At 46.8% G+C, this 22,524-nt stretch overlaps 1 protein-coding gene across 1 annotated transcript in view; it reads left to right on the forward strand.

Moving 5' to 3' along the window:
- Positions 1-6,691: 6,691 nt before the first annotated feature.
- Positions 6,692-22,524, forward strand: part of EVL (Enah/Vasp-like) — a 105,350-nt gene continuing 89,517 nt past the window's right edge. Inside the window, exon 1 of the mRNA XM_054715764.1 lies at positions 6,692-7,148. Within this exon, the coding sequence (XP_054571739.1) occupies positions 7,144-7,148 (5 nt within the window). The 5' untranslated portion in view covers positions 6,692-7,143. The remainder of the gene's footprint in view (positions 7,149-22,524) is intronic.

A 22,524-nucleotide genomic window follows, 5' to 3' on the forward strand; every position in this document is an offset into this window, starting at 1 on the left:
ACCAAGGTGTGGGCAGAATTGAAGGGTAAAGGACGGGATATTGCAGTGCTGTGGGGAGCAGTTTACAGAACTCAGAAAGGGGGGCTGCCTGGTGCCACCCCGCAGGAGCTGTGGCCCTCTTAGGGGGATACATCTAGCGGCCCAGTGGTCGGCAAACTCATTAGTCAACAGAGCCAAATATCAACAGCACAACGATTGAAATTTCTTTTGAGAGCCAATTTTTTTTTTAAATATATATATTTTATTGATTTTTTACAGAGAGGAAGGGAGAGGGATAGAGAGCTAGAAACATCGATCTGCTGTCTCCTGCACACCCCGCACTGGGGATGTGCCCGCAACCAAGGTACATGCCCTTGACCGGAATCAAACCTGGGACCCTTCAGTCCGCAGGCCAACGCTCTATCCACTGAGCCAAACCGGCCAGGGCGAGAGCCAAATTTTTTAAACTTAAACTTCTTCTAACACTACTTCTTCAAAATAAACTCGCCCAGGCCGTGGTATTTTGTGGAAGAGCCACACTCAAGGGGCCAAAGAGCCGCATGTGGCTCGCGAGCCGCAGTTTGCCGACCACTGACCTAGCCAGTGGGCTTTTTTTTTTTTTTTTTAAGTTAGCTTTACTTCTTCAGGGAGAGTGGACTGGCTGAATTGAACACAAGATTATCTTTCTGCCCCCTGATACATTTTGCAAAAATAAATTCCAAAATGATGGTAGCAATTTGGGAGCCTTCTTCTTTTTTTAGCAAATGAATCCTTTTTCCCTTTGTAAGTGTCTTCCTGCCGGAAGCTGCTCGAAGCTATTTTTACCTAACGGCTGTAAACCTCATCACTCTCAGAGGAGAGTGGGGCTTCGTGCGGAAACTGTACCCGCCTCCCCAGCCCGTCAGCCCTGCGCACTAGCCTAGTTCTAGGTCGTTTGGGAAAAGCAAGTTTAAATTATGTTCCAAATTAAGCAGTGGTTTTGTAAAAGGAGAAAAACTTACACATTATGAACTTCTTCAAAACGCTCACAGACTACGAAGTCATCATGCAGACCCGATGAACTGTGGCAGGTGAATGTTATGGGAAGATGAGAAGGAAAGCAGCTTGGGGGCTGGGGGGCCGGCTGGCTTTCAAACTTTGTTTTAGCAGCAAAAGCTTTCTTCAGACAAAACCGCACAGGAAAATCCACTCGGTGATAGGAGCGAGAATGCCGCTGCTTGGGCTGAAGAGTCCGGGTGGAGGTAACCACGAATACTCTGATCCTATGTTCGTTTCTCCCACCCACGCCACTCCCCTCAACACCCCACCCCTCCCCGGCCACCTCCAGCTGCCCCAGAGACACCAAAGTCTACCCTGTAGAATCCAACTCCAGGAAGCCCAAGCCCTGAGCCCAAGCCCAACCCCAACCCCAAGCCCAAGCCCACACACTGAGTTGGTCACCTGCTGGGCTCCTAGCCTTGTATACCTGCGGTCTTGCCACAAGCCTGCTTGGTGGTCAGTCACAGTGCATAACATTTCTCCAAGTTGGTCCCGGAGCTGGCTGGCTTCCCAACGCTCACCATCCAGGGCTCCCCAGCTACCAATTTGGTTTTAGGCAGCGATTTTCCAACCAGTGTGTCACGACAGGCACACGGGTGTACCGCAAGAATTTTTTAAACATACAATACTGACTAGTCAGGGGCCCTGACCTCTTTCCCCTAAGATAGTCAAATAAAAAGTGACAACAGCCAATGCAACAATAGCTGTCCAGTATGAATGAATCAAAATTATACTCACATTTTTGTCAGATCGGCAAAAAATATATATATTTTTTGGTGTGCCACAGAATTTTAGTAATTGGTTTAGGTGTGCGATGCGGTGAGAAAGGTTGAAAATCATTGGTTTTAAGGTTCTAATTTCTTTCAATGACATTTTGTCATTTTCAGTGTATAAGTCTTACACGTCTCTTGTTAAATTGATACCTAAGTACTTTATTCTTTTTGAAGTTACTGTAAATAAAATTGTTTTCATTTTATTTTCGGATGTTCAAACCAAGTGTATAGAAGTACGATTAATTTTTGTACATTAATTGTGCATCCTGCAACCTTACTGAACTTGTTTATTTAAATAGTTTTTTACTGGATTTCTTAGGATTGTCTATACACAAAGTCACGTCATCTGCAAATAAGAGTTTTACTTGCTTCCCATTAGGGATGTCTCCTTGCCTAATGGCCCTGACAAGCGTCCAGTACAACATGGAGAAGCAGTGGTGAGATAGGTAACCTGCCTTGTTCCTGATCTTAGGGGGAAACACCCACTCTTCTGGTGAGCTCTTTTAACTTAAAAACTCTAGTTTGTCCTCAATTATGGCTTCTGCTCCTTCATCCCTTTTGGAACTGCTATTATTGAGAAGTTGGGCCCCTTGGATCTATCACTTACGTGTCTCATTTTGACAAAATGCTAATTTCCATTTCCTCCTATTTTACTCTGTTTGGTGAGGGGAATTTTTTTTCATTTGATCTTCTAGGTCCCGCTCTTATTTTTATAAACAACATTTTATGGGACAACAGTCATGCCCATTCATTTACATATGGCCTATGGCAACCCCCAAACTGTAAGGCCCGGTGGAATAGTTATAAAAGAAACTGAATGGCCTGCAAAAAGCCAAAGATATGTACTCCCTGGCGCTTTGCAGAAAGTGTGCCAGCCGAGTTTAGATCGGTGTGTTTTCCGTCTCTCACGGCCCCTAGTTAAAGTTTACATTCTAAAAGCACGTACTGTTTTTAAAACAGCCCTTCCAGCCCCACGTGGGAGTGCGTGCCATCGGCCCCCACGAAGGCCTGGCTGTCAGGCTCTCCAAGGCCGAGGCCAGTGTGAGACAGCCAACAGGGAGAAGTGACCAGGGAGTTCTTCCCCAGGGCTGACACCCCTTCCACCCCCCCCCCCCCACCCCCACCCCACACATACACCCCATGCTGGGACCTGATGACTGAGGCTGGGATACTGGAGAGAGGGGGGCTTTCCGAGGGGGGGGAGGGGGCCGGGGTGCATCCCTTCCCAAAGTCCTGGGCTCCTGGGGAAGGGCATAGGCTCCTGCGGAGTCAGCAGCTTCCTCTGGGTTCCCGGCTCGGCTGGCCTGAGGCATGTACTTGGCTTAGTTTTCTTAACTTAATGAAGTGGGAACGCTCAATGCAGCCTGGGACGGCAGGACTTGGCCCCAGACCCCTCCGGAAAGGTAGGCCTGCTCCAGCCTGGGACTCGGCCCTCCTCCTATTGCCAACAATGGCACTAAGACGTTGTCATCTGCCGGGCAAGTACCCAAGGTCCCCTCCACATCTGGCCAAGCTTCCCCTTGATTGGCCCGGGTCTTTGAGTTACCCCATCAGGAAGCTGGGGTCGCTCCCCCCCGTAAGACACCAGCAGGCTCCTTTCCCAAGAGCAGCCCCCCTCCTGAGCCTTCAAAGTGGGTGAAACATAACCTTAAGGAGAGTTGTATTTTGAGCCAAAGAGCCCATGAGACGGAGTCAAATGCGAAGCGCCAGCTGTGACCCATCCTCAAGCACGAGGAAGGCAAAATGGGCTGGAAGCTGTGTACATTTCCTGCCAGATGGAACCAGAATACAGGCAGGAACTCCCGCTCCCAACGTGTGATGTCTGTGCACACAGGCTGGTCCGACCCCCGCAGACACTGCCTCGATGAGGAGGATGCTTCAGCAGGGTGTCTTCGGTTCTTCTTCGCAGGGGGGCAAAGAGGAGCAAAACATGCATGAAGTTCCCAGTCTGGTGGCAGAGCCAGCCACTAAGACCATCGTGGCAGGGAAAATGGGCTGAGCCCCAAGCCCCAAAGCCACGTGGAGAATGGTGCATGCGGGGGCTCAGGGTTCCAGGAGCAAGATCACGGGGGTGGGGTCTGAAGATGATTTGCCACGTAGACTAAGGCAGTGGCCTGCCTGGGTGTGAGAGGAGGCAAAAATGTGTAGGTGCTCAATAAACACTGAATGAATGAATGAATGAATGAATGAGTGAATGAATACAAATTGTGTTGTATTTCCAGAAAACGACTGTTGTGTCACGAAGTCACTGACTTCGGTGAGCTATTTTTCAAATCCCAAAACTGGTGACCTCCACAAACAAATCATTTGGGGGCCACATATTCCCCCAAAATGTGAATTTTCTTTTTATCAGAAGAATGGGAAACATGAATCCATGAGCTTTGAAGGAAGAACGCCTTTATTCAGTAAATGGAAACACGCTAAAAAGACATGTTTCCAAAGATGCATAGTGAAGGGAAAGGGGATGGAGACGTGAGTGAGGTGCTGGAGAAGGGCGGAAAGGCTGCTTTTGGGGGGCTTACTTTGTGCTGATTCTCAGCAGGGCCTGCCAGACAGAATCAGGTGTCCCCTCTCTCGAATGAGAATGGAGGTTCAGAGAGGTGTGCAGCTGGGTCTGCGCGCTCTCCCCTCCTTGGGCTGGTTAGACAAAGACCAACACCCATGCATGGGGAATCGGAGCTCAGCTTAGGGCACAAGCGGTCCCCTGTCCGCCCTGACCCTTCCTGCTGCTCATGATGCCCTGAGGAACATACATCACATGCAAGAAACGACCTCTCCGGAGCCCAGCACAGCTACTTCCATGAATGCACTGAGTGATGTTGGACCCGTCCCTTCCCCTTTCTCAGTGCGCTGTGCCCTCACCCTTCACCGGCAGGATCTGTGGGTCCCTTCTAGCATCAACATTCTCGGATCCCCCTAAAAGGAATGTGAATGTCTTGCCCTGGCTGGTGTGCTCAGTGGTTAGAGCGTTGGCTCACACACCAAAGGGTCCCGGGTCAATTCCCAGTCAAGGACACGTACCTGGGTTGCAGGTTCAATCCCCGACCCTGGTTGGGGCATGTGCAGGAAGCAACCAATTGATGTGTCTCTCTCTCACATAGATGTTTTTCTCTCTCCCTCTCTTACTCCCTTCCACTGTCTCTAAAAATCAATGGGAAAAATACCAAGTGAGGATTAACAAAAAAAAGGAATGTGAATGTCTTTATTGTTCCAGGGGATTGGTAGTTAGCAGGAAAGGTTGATGGAGGGGGTGGGTACATACCCCTCGCCTTTGGTACTAGTGTTCTATAGCAACTCTACCATCAACATTTCCCAGCAAACCTTCTTCCAGTTACCGGATAGTAACAACCTGTCAGACTCCAAGTCAGCAAGGAAAGTGCCTGATCTGAAGGTCAGAGTGGGCCACATGCTTCAACAAACCAAGCTGGGAATGAACAGGCCAATATCCCAGGGAATCTTCTCAGAGAACTTCGAGATGCACTGACCAGGGGTAACCCTGCCTCTGCAGAGCACACTCAAATGACACCAAGTGACCTGGGCTTGTCCATTTTAGTAATTTTTAGGGCTTAACAAGTCTCTTCTGATTGGTCAAGAAAGACCAATCTTGACCCTTGGAAGAGAGAGGGACAAATCAGATTAGGAGGGGCTGCTGCCCTCTGGGGCTGCTAACCAGACTAGGGAACCAAGGTGCCCTTTAAAGCTTCAGGTTCAAACTAACGGTAGAAGGAAAGTGGAGCTGTGACAACCCATCACTAAGGAACTCTGACAAGTAGATGGTGAGGGAGGGGGATAAACATGTAGAGACCAACCTGCAACACCCGAGAATGCTATTCAACCGCAGAAAACCATTGGATGGGCGCTAGGATTCTGAGTTAGAAAAACCTTGGCTCCCCCACTTCCTTATCTTGGGCAAAACCACAGCACTCACAGGGCCTCCTCTCAATCGGGGCCCGGAGTAAAATAGCGACCCTTCACTGCCCACCTACTGTGAGCCAGGCACTGTCAAACGCTAGCCAGGTTCCTATTAAAAGGCAGACATGATGTCAATGTTGCTGTGACAGAGGGGAAAGGGCTTTGGAGCAATGTCTACCTGGATATGGGAAGTGAGACCCTGAGGAATGGCTAACCTCTAAGAAGGATGGGGATTTAACAACCAGAGAAAACCTGTCTGACCTACTTTGAGGTGATTTTTCACAGGTTTGGGGCGTTGGGTGAGGCTCTGGTTGGGCCGCAGGAAATCCTTCAAGTGCTGGTATTTCCCAAAAGCTGCGACTCCCAGTCCCAGCCGTGGCTCTGTATTTAGAAAGAGGGGCGTCAGGAGTCGGTGACCTCGACGCCCCTCTGGTCGGGATTGCCCACAGCGTCCGCACGGGCGGGGCGCACTGCGGCGCCGGAGGTGGCGGGCATCCTCCAGCCACCGCGCACCGACGCTGGCGCGTTCACCGGCTTCCACCAGTGCAGGAGCGCGGGGCGGGGCGCAGCGCTCCACGTGCGGGCCCAACGCCCCGCTTCCTTTAGGCCCCGCCCCCCATGGCTCCGCCCCCCCCACAACCCCACACCTCCTGTATCCGCCCTTAAGCCCCGCCCCTCATCGCTCACCCTTTACCCAAAGTTCCGCCCCTCCGTATCCCCTTCTCACAGCTCCACCACACTTCTCACGACCCCGCCTCTCACGACCCCGCCTCCCAAGGCCCCGCTCCACTTCACAGGACTCCGCCTCTCACAGCTCCGCCCACCTACCACGACCCCGCCTCTCACGGCTCCGCCCCACCTATCACGACCCCGCCTCTCACGGCTCCGCCCACCTATCACGACCCCGCCTCTCACGGCTCCGCCCCACCTCTCTCGACCCCGCCCCTCAAGGCCCCGCCCCTCGCAGCTCCCCGCTCCCATCTCCCGGAGGCGCGGGCGGTGGGGCCCCGCGCCTTTTGTGTCGGGCTTGGACCGCCGCGCGCGCTCTCCCCTCAGCGGCCGCGCGCGCACCCCCTCAGCGGGCGGAGGGGCGCACCCTCCGTCTCGGCCCTCGGGCTGAATTCGCCTTCGCCTCTCCGTCAGCGGGTCTGGGGGCCGCCGCCCCCTCCCCTCCTTCCACCTTCCCCGGCGGCGCGCGCACACGCCGGCCCGGGCACGCGCCCGCCAAGATGGCAGGGGCTGGGGCCCAGCTGTCAGGCGCCGCGGCCGCAGCCCATCCCCGCAGCTAGCGGCCCGGACACCCGCCCCGAGAAGATGAACCCCCGTTGCCCCCCGCAGCCCAGCGAGACGCGGAGCCGCCGCGCCCGGGGCCGGCTCCCCCGCTAACGCCCCGCGCCCCGCGCCGCGCGCCCGGCCCCGCGCGCCCGCCCCGGCAGCGACAATGAGGTGAGCCTCGCGGACGCCTCGGCGGGAGGGGACGCGGCGGGCAGCGCGGGGCGCGGGGCTGGCTTCGGGGGAGTCGTGGGGGCGTCGAGAACGGTGGGAGCAGCCGGGGGTGTCGAGGTGGGGGCGCGCTGGAGGGAGCGGGCGCGCCGGCCTTGCGGGGTGTCGACGCCTCAGGCAGGTGTGGCCGCGCGCCGGCCGCGCGGTGGCACATGGTGGCCGAAGCCCGGATGGGTGCCTTGCAGCCCCCGGGAGGCCGGTCCGAAGCCCCTCTGGCTTCCGTCCCTCCGGCTGTGTACCCCTGGGCCAAGCCGCCCGGTGCCGGCGCTCAGAGCCGCCTTTCGGTTTACTTGCGAAGCGGTGCTTGTCCTCCTCTCCCCTGCCTCGTTCCCTTTCCCTTCCTTTCTGAACGCCCATCAAGTGCAAGACCTAATTGTGGTACCAGCCAGCCAGGGGGCTGCTGGTATCAGGTCGGGAGCCCCGAATTCCCGCTCCAGCGGCAACCCGGCCCCGACGTGTGGGAGCTAATAACTTCCTTGCTTTTTTGTGTGTGTAATTTTACCTTCTAACACATGTACCATAAACTATACTGTCTGTAGTTTCACTTAGCCTATTTTGTGAACTTCATTTAAATGAAATAATACAATCTGTATTCTTTTGTGTCTGGCTCTCTCACTCAAGATGTTTTTGAAATTCATTTATTCTGTTGTAGTTGTTCATTTTTATTGCTCTCCTAGAGGCCCCATGCACGAAATTCGTGCAAGGGGCTGGGCCCTCGCAGCCAAGGGGGCTTGCCTCCCCAGAGCCCCGCCTTCGCGTTGGGCTGTCCGGTCTAATTAGCATATTACGCTGTTATTATTATAGATAGTATTGCATTGTATTAATGCACCACGATGTATCCATTCCACTGTTGGTAGACATTTGAATTGTTTCTAACTTTTGGCTATTAATGCTGCTATGACTACTCTTATGGGTCTCCTGGTGCATGCGTTTCTCATGGGTATATGCCTCGCTGTGGAATTTCTAGCTCACAAGATATGCATTATCTTTAACTTCCGTAGCTAATACTGTTCCAAGTTGCTAAAGTGTTTTTACGAATTTACACTCCTACCAGCAAGTGTATGAGAGTTCTTGTGCTCCACATCCTTGTTTACGCTTGGCATTGTCAGCCTTAAATTTTAGCCATCCAGGTGAGTGGTTTTAAATTGCAGTTTCTTGCTGACTAATGAGGTTGGACAGCTTTCATGTTTATTTGGTATCCTCTTTTATGAAGTGCCTGTTCAAATGTCTTGCCCAGTTTTCTTTTGGGGTTTACATGTCTTTTTCTTCCTAATTTGTAAGAGTTCTATCTGTAGATCAAGAAGGTAGCTTCCTGCCCCGAAAGTGAGACTCCGTGGTTGAGTATGGACCCAAGAATCAGGAGGTCAGGGTTTGATTCCCAGTCAGAGCACATGCTGGGGTTGCAGGCTTGATCCCCCTAAGTGCAATCAGTGATTCTCTCTCATTGATGCTTCTGTCTCTCTCCCTCTCCCTTCTCTCTCTGAAATCAATAAAAACGTATTTTTTTAGAAAAAAAAAAGATAGTTTTCTAAAACATCTAGAAATCTTACTGTTTTGTCTTTCAAATTAAGATCTACAGTCCACTTGGAATTGATTTTTGTGAAAATGGGTTCAAATTTTATTTCTTATCAGCACCACTTATTGAGCATGAAAGGTTTGGGGTTGGGCTGAGGTCACACAGAACGGACTCAAGGTTTAGTGTAATCAAAATGATGTTTATTCGAGGCACCTGGGTGCAGGTGGTCTGACTCAAGAAAGAGCCAGCGGTGAATTGGGGAGGGAGCAGGCTTTTTATGCGCTCGGGAGAGCTGCAGACTGGGCTTCGGCTTGACCCAGGTGTCAGGACCGCGCCCCCTTCATAGTTTTATGGCCATGTCCTTTCTCGGGGGGCTGTGCAGGGGTGATGGTCTTCAGGAATTTCTGTAAAATAACCACTCAAGGGGAGTCTGTTATCCAAGGCTTAGGCTAACAGAACGAGCTTTCCCTTTGACATTTGTTAGATTTTGTAAGGCTCAAGCCGTGTGTTCTCCAGTTAACCCTTTCAGAGCACTGTTTATCAAAAGGGTCATCTTTTACCCATACCTCTGCATTGCACATTTGTCATCTTCCATTTGGGGTCCTTTTCTTTCTGCCGGAACAATGCCCTTAAGGATTTCTTTAGTGCAGGTCTGCTGGTGACGGATTCTTATAGTGCTTATTGGCAAATGTCGTTATTTATCCCTCAGTTAAAACAAAAACAGCTTTATCAAAGTATAACTGACATACTATGAAATTTACCCATTTAAAGTGTACAGTTCAGTGGTTCTTAGTGCCCTTGTCCCTGTGGCTCAGTTGGGTGGGCGTCATCCCATGCACTAAAGGGTCACTGGTTTGATTCCCATTGGGGATATTAAAAACTTTTTTTAAATAAATAAAGTGTACAGTTCAGTGGTTTTTTGGTATTTTCACAAAATTGTGCAACCATCACCACAGTCTTAATTTGAGAACATTTTCCTCCGTTTTTGAATGGTTTTTTAGTAGTTACAGAATTCCTGATTTGCCACTGTTTCCTTTTAGCACTTTAAAGATATTATCTCTGACTGGGATTGTTTCTGTTGAGAAATCACTTGTCTGTTTTAATCAAACTGTTTTTTAAGTGTTTTCTTTGTGTTTGGTTTTCAACAATTTTTAAAAATATATAATTAAGGTTTTTAGGGCTTCTTGAATCTGTGGCTTCATGTCTTTCATTATTTTGTGACGTCATCAGCCATTAGGACTTCAAATATTGCTTCTGCCCAATTCTCTCTCGCATTTCCTTCTGGGACTTGTTAGAACATTTAGACATGTTACACATGTTAGAACATTTCACTGTATCTTTTGTGTCTCTTAACCTTTCTTCTATGTTTTCTGTCTGTCTTTCTGTCCTTCATTCTGATAATCCCACTTAACTCTTCCTCTTCCACTATGAATAATCTGCTATTAAACCTGTCAATTGAGTTTTTACTTTCAGGTACATATTTTTTATTCTTTAATTTCTACTTGTTAATTCATTTTATAGTTTAAAAGCTATCTGGCAAAACACTCAATCTTGTCTTTTATCTTCTTGACTACAGTGTGTATAATTAAAGTTTGATTATGGTAGTATGTGTGAGTCGTTTCCAGTGTCTGCTTCTGTTGGTTTTCATTCATATTGTCTTGTCTTACGTGCCTTGTTTTGTTTTATAATTGTGTGCTGGACATCATATTTGCGGAATTGTTTGTGGAAATAATTAGAGGCCTAACATGATGTTTTTCTCTTTTAGTGATAACTCACATTTGCTTTTGTCAGGCAAATGGGGCACTTAAGATCTGGAGCCACTTCAATGCAGTCGCAGGGACTGAGATGTTTCTAAGCGGAGCTGCAGTCCTTCTGAGAGCCTCCTAGTGTCCAATTCGTCCCAGCACCTTCACCCCCAACCCAATGCCCAGCTTTTAGCATTCACCCTCCCAGGAAAAGCAGTCCCCAAAACTGTGTTCACCTCCCGAAGCCTCCAAGCAGATATTTTTTTCTATTTTTCCCTGCTTTTCTAGTTCTCTGTTCAGGTTTACTTAGTCCATGGTTACTGAAAATAAGAAGCCCTGATGTTTGCATTTTCAGGGGCAGTTTGAGTCTATATTCAATTCTGGAGGAGATTTAAGTTGCCGGGCTTCAGAAGCTGCAGAGAATAATATTTCTCGTGTTCTTTTGGAACTACATTAGGTTGTCTCTGTCCGTGAAAAGATCTGGAATCAAGATAATTTTAAGAGTACATTTTTAGTTCCTCTTAATATATAATTAATAGAAAATATGGTACTTTAATTCAGATTATTACTGTGAAGCAAAGGATTTTAGAAGTGGGTGCTTTCCTCTCTTGTTTCCATAGATCTGTCTTTCTCCTGTCTTGATTTCCTTTATTATTTATTTGATAAAAATTACCGTTTATCTGGTCCTCTTGAATAGAACATTTAATTTTTTTATCAACAGTAGTGGAATAGCATTCTTAGGTCCCATTCTTTTGGATCAGATTTTTTTTAAAAAATACATTTTTATTGATTTCAGAGAGGAATGGAGAGAAAGAGAGAAACATCAATGATGAGAGAAAATCATTGATCAGCTGCCTCCTGCACGCCCCACACTAGAGATCAAGCTGGCAACCTGGGCAGGTGCCCTGACCAGGAATCAAACCGTGACCTCCTGGTTCATAGGTCAATGCTCAACCACTGAGCCACGCCAACTGGGCTGGATCAGATTTTTTTTAAAAAAAGACATGGACATAGAAATGGAAGTTCTTAAAGGTTTTTTCCAAAATGAGTCAGTCAGCTCTTTTTCCTTTAAGTCATTGGTTTTTTACAGATTTTTAAAATGCTGTTGACAGTTTAACATGATTTTCTGTTGCAGACTATTTATAGTTAAACATCTATATAAGTATATTTACATGGACCTCAAATACTTGGCTCTTTCAAATGGACCTAATGTCAAGGGAGTCTATTCATTATGTCTGTTCATCACGTCTGTTGTCAGCTCATTTGATTTGGATGCGTATAAGCCATTTGTTTCATCCATGAAAAGCACTTTTCTTTTTGTTCAATCCTGAATTTTTAAAATGAAAATAACACATCATTTTACCTAGGTAACCTCGGTTACCTAGATGTGACCCAATGATAAAGGTCTAGAATGTAGTCTCCAAACTCTCCCTTCGAAGGAGTGTCTCAGAAAGGCATCGGCTGCAGATGCATTCTAACCAATAAGCTGAACACTTGCAGCACTGGTCCACATTCTAGCAAAAAAAGTCCTGTTGAATCAGTTACTCAGATAAAAAAGGCTGTGTCTGCCCTGATTGGTGAGCTAAGTGGTTAGAGCAGGGGTCCTCAAACTTTTTAAACAGGGGGCCAGTTCACTGTCCCTCAGACCGTTGGAGGGCCAGACTATAGTTTAAAAAAAACTATGAACAAATTCCTATGCACACTGCACATATCTTATTTTGAAGTAAAAAACCAAAACAGCAAAAACACCCGCATGTGGCCCGCGGGCCGTAGTTTGAGGACGCCTGGGTTAGAGTATCGGTCCATGTACCGTAGGGTCTCAGGTTCAATTCCCAGTCAAGGGCAGGTATCTGGGTTGCAGGTTTATTCCCACCTGGGTTGGGGCATCTGCAGGAGGCAACCAACCAATAAGTCTCTCTCACATCGATCTTTCTCTCTCTCCCCCTCCCTCCCTCCCTTCCACTCTTACCTAAAAGAATTCTATCAGGTGAGGTTTTTTTTAAAAAAAGAAGAAGCTGTGTCTGAGGTTTTCATTATTTTCTAGTCTACTGCCTGAATTCTTTTTCTAACAGACCTTTTTCTAACAGACCTTAATGTATTTTCATATCTTTCAGAAATCATTTTTTGAGGGCTTACTGTCCCCCATGGTACTGGATTATATGGGTAAGGAGGTGGACGGAACCAGACCTCCCTCTCCCCCAAGTATCCCCCATCCCTAAAAGATTTACAGACATTTACTGAATCCCTTTCTACCAAAACAACATCAACAAACCCCACATATATTTCTGTTTATATACTTTAGTCATTTGTTGGTACAGTCTCTTCTGTGAACATTCCCACTATCTCCCTTTTATCTTTTAAAGATTTGATATAAAGAAGTTTGAGAATTTTATGTCACTGAATAATTTTCTCTGTGATTTTCCCCCCATCATTTCCTATGTTTAGGACGGCATTCTTCTAGAAGATTGGTTACGTATTAAGTTGTTTTTCTGTTTTATATGTAAGAATTTTTTAAAAGTTATTCTTCAGATTGGAATGAGATGAAAGTCAAAATTACATTTTTCTTCAAAATTGCTGATCAGATACTTGATTATATCAGTAGATACCTGGCGGCGATATCAGCCATGTTTTCTAAGTTGAATGGCTGTACAAACACCTGGATCCCAAAATCCTCTTCAGGGGTGCATAGTCGCAGCTGGTAACATCTGAGTGAGGATCACCTCCGATCCTCAGAAAGCTTACCTGCCCCCATCAAGCCAGCCTTGTATATGTAAGTCATGGCCAGACTAGCATATTGGAGGTCTGGTTATGTGCCAGGGGACTGCCCCACCTGGGCCAAAGGCACTTCATCGATCTTGGAGTACCTACAGAGTGCAGTGTGATGACAAGGTACAGTATAAGACACACAGGCACGAACACAGCCTTGTTTATCGCCAGTAGCCCGCGCTAATAGCCGGTCCAAGTACATTTCTGAACTTAGTGCTGCAGGATGAGGGCGGGGGGCCTGGCGGGGAGCATCCCTCCAGATGTCTTTAGAAGTCACGTCAGGAAGGCCAGCTCTCGGGGCTATGGGACTTGTGTGTGTGCATCCTTCTAGGCTCTCTTCCGTTGTTCTGTCTACCTGTTTCATGGCAGTGTCATTACCGTATTTACCTTGTGGGTGATGATTTTTCATTTGAGCGACTTCATCCTTTTATCTTAACGTAATGCCATCTTGAATCTTACTGGTTTGGTTGTTTGTGTCTAGTTATGTAAAACAAAAATTTAGACCTAGTTGATAATTGTACATAAATAAGCTTCATGAAAATAAATTATGTCGGCCTTGTTTCACATAAAGATTGCTTCCCCTTAAAGGGAACATGTATACTACCCAGGTTTCAGCCTTGCAGTGGACTGTACACTCGATGACTCCAGGTTATCGGGTGAGCATCAGGTGCGCAGTAGTAACGCGCTGGCAACTCAGCGAGGAGCACGCCCAGCACTCAGGGCTGACGCAGGATGAGCTCTGGTCCCTCATCAAGGGCACAGTTTTCTCTTTCCTAGCCCAAAAGGAGGAGATCCCCATAGAGATAATAATTTCTGGGGGCAGTTTTCTCTTACTTTTAAAAAATATTTTTTCCTGATTTAAACGGAATACATGTTGAATGTAGAGAATTAAAAAACATAGAAAGATATAAAGAAGGAATCGACCCTGGTCAAGTGCATGGCCAATGCTCTATCCACTGAGCCAAACCGGCAAGGGCATAAGTCACCACTTTTTTAAAATCAGCATTGATCCTGCTGGCTAGGGATAATCCCATAAAACATGTGATTTAGTTTCTTTAATTTTTTCATGTGTACGTGTAACATTTTTACAAACTTAATATTGTACTATGCATTTGTATTGGAAATTTTGCATTTAACATGTATGCATTTCCTTGTCATAAATATTCTTTGAAAACATTTTAAATAGTTGATAATAGTCTATCACATGATATACCATAATTTATTTACCAGTACCCCAGTTTTAGGATAGTTAGCTTATGTTTAGCAATCCATCATTTAAAATACCATGATGGTAAATGTCTGTGTACATATATCTTGGCTTGCTTCTCTGATTATCTTATTAAGGTAAATTAGCAAAATGGTGTTATTACTGATGCCAAAGGGTATAAACATTTTTAAAGTTATCGAGTGTTAAATTCAAACAAATTATTTTGTGAAGTCATCAGCCGTTAGGGCTTCAAATATTGAACAATTATTATAAGAATGTTAAATTTAAACAAAGAAGAGAGAAAGAAAGAGATAAAGTTAATGAAAGGAAGTTTAATCCTGGTCTTAACTTAGAGGTTCCCTCCAACCTCGCCCCTTTCCCCCCCTCCCCCCCCCCCCCCCAAAAAAAAAAAGGCAAAGGACTAGGAAAGGATTCAGAAGAAGGAAGTGGCGTGGCTCCCTGTGCTCACCAGTGGAGGGAGCCCTGTTCCTGAGTTCCCTCGCTGCTGTGTTTGAAGATGCACTGTCTTTGTCCTCAAGGCCGTGCGAAAGACATCATCTCCTCCTTGCTTTGGAGATAATGTAGCTGTGCATGAAGTTTGTGTTTGTTATGACTGATTTAGGTCACATCTTGTCCCCTGTATTCTAAGCGGGCTGGGTTTTAGGGTCAGACAGACCTGGGTTCTGCCCCAGAGCCACTCCTGAAGGCTGGCTGACATGGAGCCGATTTCTTACTGGTAACCTTCACAAACATAGGTCAGAAGGTGTGTGAGAGGCTCCTAAATCCAAGCTTTGGGTGGGCTGGCCATTGTCTCTACAGATACTCGGAGCACGTGTCTTTAGGGCTCTTCGAAGAGCTGCTCCACCTTCACAGGGTTTTGTGAGGGTCAGATGAGGACACATCGAAGGTTCTTGGCGTATAGTGCTCCGTAGAGAGAGGTTAGTGATCTACCTCCCCACCCCAGTCTGTTGCGTCTGTGAGGAAGGAAAACCTGGCACGGTTCTGATTTCAAATATTCTGCCCTTTTGTCAGGTCACTGTATGACTTACCGATCATATGTGATCATTAGTATTGGGTTTAGAAACCACAGCTGCTATTGATGCTTCAACTTCTAAAAAAGATTCAGGGACATTCTCTCTAAGAGACACAAAATAGAACTATTGAAATAAAGACAAAACTGGAGGCATGCTACTTTGGGGTAGAGATCATTGTACCAGAGTATTTAGATTAAGAAATCATTACTGTGTCCACCCAGTGTGGGTCAGTGGTTGAACATTGACCTATGAACCAGGAGGTCATGGCTCTATTCCCAGTCAGGGCACATGCCTGGGTTGCAGGCTCAGTCCCCAGTGTGGGGTGTGCAGGAGGCAGCGATCGATGATTCTCATCATTGATGTTTCTCTCTCTCTCTCTCTCTATCCCTCTTCTTTCCTCTCTGAAATCAATAAAAAATATTTTTTTAAAAAGAAAGTTAATGTAATTGAGTGCATTTAGCTGTGAAATTCATGGAAGCCATGCATAAAGGGGAAACGTGAGCCGCTGTGTGTGTTTCTCGTTCTGGAGTAAAACAGACAAGCCTGTGTAAAGCTGCAGAGACACCTCTTCCCGTATCTTTAGAGACACTGGACAGCTTACCTTACGAGAGCTCGCACGAGCTTGGATTTGGAAGCCTCTTACACACCTGCTCCAGTCCTCTCCCCCTCGTGATATATTTGCCCGGAGTCCCTTCCTTAGAGGCTCCCAGCACCCTTAAACCTTCTCTAGGGCCTACCCTCCACTCTGGCCTCTTTGAGGAACTGTGTCTACTGCTCTGGTCTTCTCTGTTCTCTCTCCAGGAATCCTTAAGTAAGATTAAGGGACTAATTCGTGAGTTGACCAAAGTCCACCTCCTTTTCCTCTCACCTTGCTAACTTCTTAGCCTTCAAATCTCAGTTTAAATGCCACCTCCTCAGGGAGGCAGTGCGTGGCCTCTAGGCTGCCTGAGGGCCCTTCCCTGTTATTTGTCGCTATGGCATCTCCTATTTCTTCTTCTGTAGCTGTATTTGTAATTACACTTTCTCCTGTATTTCATAAAGGATTAGGCCCTAGAGCTTAGCACTGTGCCTGGCACTTGCTAGATGCTTAGTAAATATTGACACTGGCGCCGTAAAATGGACTGTAAATCATGCCTTTCTTTCCGCTTGGCATGGGTCCTTCCAGGTGCAACATTCCGGGCAGCCACCCCAAGCAGTTGAAGCTGGCATCCAAGATGAAAGCCATTTCATTACCTGCTTAATGGATTAATGCCTTGCTGGGGGGACAGTGGACAGTACTTTTGTCTGTGTTTCCATCCCGCCGCCATGAGGCATGATGTGGAGGGTGTTTTCCATTATTTCTTTGTAAGGACATTATGTACTATGAGAGGCCCGGTGCACAAAATTCGTGCAAGAGTAGGCCTTCCTTCCCCCGGCTGCTGGCACCGGCTTCCCTCTGGCAGCTGGGACCCAGGCTTCCCTTTGGCCCCCAGCAGGCACCTGGCCCTGCCCACCCGCCCGCCGCAGCCCGCTGGTCAGTCACAGCCTCGGCAGCTTGATTCAGCCCTCGCAGCCAGGACAGCTTGCCTCAGCCCTTGCAGCCCCAGCTTCGTCCAGAAGGTTGTCTTCCAGATGTCTGGAAGGACGTCCTGAAGGTCGTTCAGCTGTCTGGTCTAATTAGCATATCATGCTTTTGTTATTATAGATAACTCTCAGTGTCCCAGGTGTTTCTCAAACTTTACTGTGCATAAGAATCACTGTGTGTATCTCCTTCCAAAATGCAGATCCCAGGCCCCATTGCCAGAGGTGGAGGAAGTTTTTTAAAAGCTTTTGTTCTCTTTTTATTAATAGACTTTATATTTTAGAACAATTTTAGATTTACAGAAAAATTGAGCAGCTACTACAGAGAGTTTCCATACTCCGTCCCAAATATACAGTTTCCCCTGTGAACATCTTACATAGTAACATTTTTTATACTTAGTGAACTAATATTGATACATTATTATTAATCAAAGTCCATCCTTTCCTCAAGTTTCCTCCTTTCCTTTTTCGTCCCAGGGTCCCATCTAGGACAGCACATGACATGTACTAGTAGTTGTTATACCTCCTTATGCTCCTCTGGGCTGGGGTCCTTTTTCAGACTTTCCTGAGTTTGGTAGCCTCAACGATTTGGAGGAGCGCTGGGTAGGCATATTGTGGGGAGCCCCTCATTAGAATTTCTCTTGTGCCTTTCTCATGATTAGACTGGGGTGATACGTTTTAGGGAGGAAGACACAGTGGTGAAGTCCCATGCATCACATATAGAGGGAGATACTACCGCAGGATTTATGACTGTTGAGGTGTCATTGCTATAACGTCACTCATTTATCCCCCCATCATACTGTCCTCTCCCCAGGAAAGTCTCTACTCACAGCCCACCCTCAGGGAGTAGGGAGGCATGCTACTCTACTGAGGAATGCTTTTTAAATTTTGATAACGAAGTATTTTTCTGGGTATTAGAAACAGTTAGTGTGTTAACTCCACTAATTTTAACTGGATTCTCCAGAAAGCTGTACCCAAGATGAAGGCTCCTGGGAGAGGAGCTTTAGAAGGCGTGTGACCTCTGGGAGCAGGAATGGGGAGTGGGAGAGAAGTGGAGGAGGAAGAGCCAGGACAGGTGTCCATTATGGGTTAGGACTGATGTTCGGGAGGAAGGAGAAGCATCTCTCCATACTGCCGTCTGTGTAACATAGGATTGTCCTCACTACAGGAGTTCCCAGGTGGGTTCTGAGAGGGCTCGCATGGCATCCCCTGGGCAGCAGGTCAGAGCCTGGGCAAGCTGGTTCTGCAGAGGTGGCGCCGAAATGATGCAGAAGGGGTTCTTGATGCATGTGATTTTGTGGATATTGTTACTAAATAGAAAGGAAGTAGATTTCTTTTTCCAGTCTCTTTGATAGGGGCAGAAATAGGATATTGGGGTCCAGCTATAATTGTAAGAAATATCAATCATGCTCTGTTAACCGTAATTGTTTTGTTCTGGTTAAAGAAAGCACATTCTAACCTGGCTGGGAGTTGCACCTGGGACCTGGGAGTTGCACCTGGAACCGGGGAGCTCACCAGAAATTCAGCCCATTATCATGGAAAGATTAACAACCTTGTTGCAAAAATCAGAGCCGCCAGCCCTTTGAAGACCCGCCCCCCCCCCCCCTCCTGCCTTTGCCAATCTCCAGCCTGCATTATCTGTTAACTGCCCATTTGGCATAACCTTTAGCCTACTTCCCCACGTAATCCTTGTTCTTCTACCCAACATAAGCAGCTGGTCTATGGGGAGAGGCAGAGCAGAAGTTTGTGGATGACCTGCTGCTCCCATACTGCCAGCAGGACTGGAATCAACGCTCATATAGGATTCAACCCTGTCTCTGCCTAATTGGCTCAGGTAGTGACAGGCGGCAGGACCCATTGATCTTTACTCACTGCTTCGTGCTGGAAAGTTTTCTAGGTTGAATTCACCTGTGTTTTTTCTGGTACTTGCTTACATAGTGGGGTGTGTGTTTGTTTGTTTTCCTGATCCTTGTGGAATAAAATATATGGTTTGAGGGCTGGACCCAATTTTATCCTTTTCTATCTAATTTTTCAGTTATCCCAATACCACTTATTAAAAATTCCATTTTCGGCCCTGCCAGCATGTTTCAGAGGTTGAGCGTCAACCTATGAACCAGGAGGTTGTGATTCGATTCCCAGTCAGGGCACATGCCCAGGTTGTGGGCTCGGTCCCCAGTGTGGGGCGTGCAGGAGGCAGCAGATGAAGGATTCTCTTACAGCATTGATGTTTCTATCTCTTCCTCTCCTTTCCTCTCTGAAATCAATTTTTAAAAAATATTTAAAATTTTTTTAAATTTCATTTCGCCCTGGCTGGGTGGTTCAGTTGGTTGGAGTGTCATCCCATACACCAAAGGTTGCGGGTTCGATTCTGGCCAGGGTACATACCTAGGTTGCAGGCTCGATTCCCGGTTGCATTGAGTATGGGAGGCAACCAATTGTGCTTGCGCTCTCTCTCTCTCTCTCTTTCTCTCCTTCCCTCCCTCTCTCTCTAAAATTAATAAAAATATATCCTCAGGTGAGGATAATAATAATAATAAAATTCCATTTTCTGGGAGCACCCTTCTAGTTGCTAGATGAGATGCTGCCCAATTCATGATTCGCTTCATAAAGCCAATTAGATCTTCACAGTCAATCAATTAAATTCCATTTTCTCCCAGTGTTTTGAGATGCCGTCTTTTATCATATTTAATTAATTTGACCTATTTCTGGATTTTCTATTGTGTTTCATTGGTCTGTGTTTATTCATGTGCCAACATCTCACTTTTAATTAAAGAGGCTCTGTACTATGTTTTAATATTCAGCAGGGCTAATACTCTTATTGTTCTAGTGAGTTGGTTTTAAAGAAGAAGGTTAAGTAATAGCATTTGTGGTAAACAGACATGACCAAAATTGTGAATGACCAAAGTTTGGTAAGTAGTACTTTAACCCAGAGGAACACATCCAGAAGTACAAGATGCAGGCATCTGTGGCCCCTTGTGGGGGGGGGAGGGACGGGGGGGATCTCATTTATGACTTGATGCCTGTGGCTTTTGAATTTGAATCCCAGGAGGCATGCTTGAGACTAGAGGTGACTCACGGCAGTTTGACCTTTCAGCATAGGATTGTTGGCATGGCAAGGTACCTCCTACCCTTAGTCACTCTCCCCCAAATTATTAATGAAACCACAGGATTTTTTTTTTTTTTGGAGGTTTTTGACCTGTAAAAAAGTACTCATTTGTAAAGTCATAGAAAGTTAGATTCAGAAACTTAGAAATCCTCTAAGTCCAGTGGTTTTTAATCCTCACTGGGCATCAGAAACATTTGAAAAGCCCTCTTCCCTGCCCTCCCTCCCCCCAGTGCCAGGCCCCTAGCTCAGAGATTCTGGAGTGAGGTGTCTTGTCTTTTCAGAGTGTCTAGGCTGTTAAATGTGCAGTCAGAGTTGAGGACTGCTGACCTAGTCCTGAGGTCAGGGGCAGGGCTGGTTTACTCAGCACTGTGCTTTCAACACCTAGCCTTGTACCTGGAGTGGAGGAAGTGCTCATTGTGTTGCATGATGTACGAGTCCCTCATTGCTCAGATGAGAAAACAGACTCCAGAGGTCGCTTGCCTCAGGTGCACAGACAGTGGGGTAACAGGGACATGACGGTCAGGTTCCTTGTCTCAGACTGGTCTTTTTTCACTCTCCTCCATCATATTTTCCTCTTCAGTCATGGGCAGAAATAGGCAAGAGCATTTGCTCTCTTGACTCATGTGTTGTCCATTTTTGTGGCCTTGACCCCAGCTCCTACCCAGTACAGCAGAAACTTGGGCATGAGCTCTAGAAGGTAGTAAGATCATTGGACGAGGCTGAAACAGGTTGGGGTGGGAGGTGGGGGGTGGAGACAGGAAGCAGACGACATTGCTGTGCACCTGCTGTGTGAGCTGGGGGTTTCCAGCTCTCACATCTTTTGAACGGAGTCCCGCATCCCCATTTCCAGCAGTAAAGCATGTTAGATTGTAGATCGGAATACATGATGACATTACTTTTTGATTAATGCTTTATTTCAATGGGAGAGGGTGGACAAGTGAGCCTGGCACGTGGCGCCATTTCTTCCCATGAAGCTTGTCAGCTGAGAAGATGATTAGAGCTTTAGGCAGATTCATGGGACTGGCTGGGGAGATAAAATTTGGTGTTTAGGCCCTGGCCAGTGTAGCTCCGTCCCCCAAAAGGTTGCAGGTTCCATTCCCAGTCAGGAGACATACCCAGGTTGTGGGTTCGATCCCCAGTTGGGGCGCATACAGGAGGCAATGGATCAATGTTTCTCTCTCACGTCAGTGTTTCTCTCTAAAAATAATAAAAATAAAAAACATGTCCTTGGGTGAGGAGAAAAATAACATCTTGGTGGTCAGAACCTGCCAGGAGGAGGAGCCCTAGTAAACACCCCAGGTTTGTTTAGGGACGAGGGTGAACCAGAAGTCGAGGGGCCTCTCCAGAACTGGAGCGCTGCTTTGAATCATCGGATCTCTGACTACATTAAGGTGCCCTGGGGTTGTGTTTACCCCTGACCTACCTGCCCATCAGAGCAAAAGAAAATCGTCTCTAGAGGAGCCCCAAGTTGTCTGAAGAGCTTTCAGATACCGCTAGTGGCACTCAGAAACGATCCGATCTCTGGGACTATAAGACTTAAAAACCCGGAGAAAACAGACACTAGGAATTGTCATAAGGAAATGATCAGACTTGGGTTTTAAAAGAACTGAGAGTAGTATGTTTAAGGAAATCAATTGTGTGGAACCTTTTCTTGTTCACCACGGCCATCCCCGCTGAGAGGCTGACTAGACTTCAGACAAGAGTGTTTATAGTGTGTGGTGGACATGTGTGACCAAGCGTGTCTCGGTGTGTTTGCACGGCTGTAAACATTTTGCTTGGTCCCCTAGTGGTAGCTTAGAGGGGGGACAGGAGATAATTGGAGTGATCACAGGTTTTTAGATCTTTGAGCGGGAAGAGCCCCCTTTGACCTTATTTTGCTTTTGTTTTTGAGAGAAGTGTACATTGTGATTGGTTTAGGCCCGTGGTCGGCAAACTGCGGCTCGCGAGCCACATGCGGCTTTTTGGCCCCTTGAGGGTGGCTCTTCCACAAAATACCACGGCCTGGGTGAGTCTATTTTGAAGAAGTGGCGTTAGAAGAAGTTTAAGTTAAAAAACTTGGCTCTCAAAAGAAATTTCAGTCGTTGTACTGTTGATATTTGGCTCTGTTGACTAATGAGTTTGCCGACCACTGGTTTAGGCAATGTCAACACGTGGATATTATTTTATACAACAAAGGTAGTGTGAAATAGTTAATGTTAGCATAATTTCAATAAATGTGAATACTTTAAAAACTTCAAAAATTTAAATTTACTACAGTCAACCTGAATTTTTTTTAAAGTGTAGACTTTTGTTATAAATACATTACTTGTGTATGTTTTCATGTATTATATTTGCTTAAATGTTTACTTGCAAGCTGTATATTGAGTGCCTAGCATACGTAAGACA

This window comes from Eptesicus fuscus, chromosome 5 (assembly GCF_027574615.1).
Source record: "Eptesicus fuscus isolate TK198812 chromosome 5, DD_ASM_mEF_20220401, whole genome shotgun sequence".
Classification (NCBI taxonomy): Eukaryota; Metazoa; Chordata; class Mammalia; order Chiroptera; family Vespertilionidae; genus Eptesicus; species Eptesicus fuscus.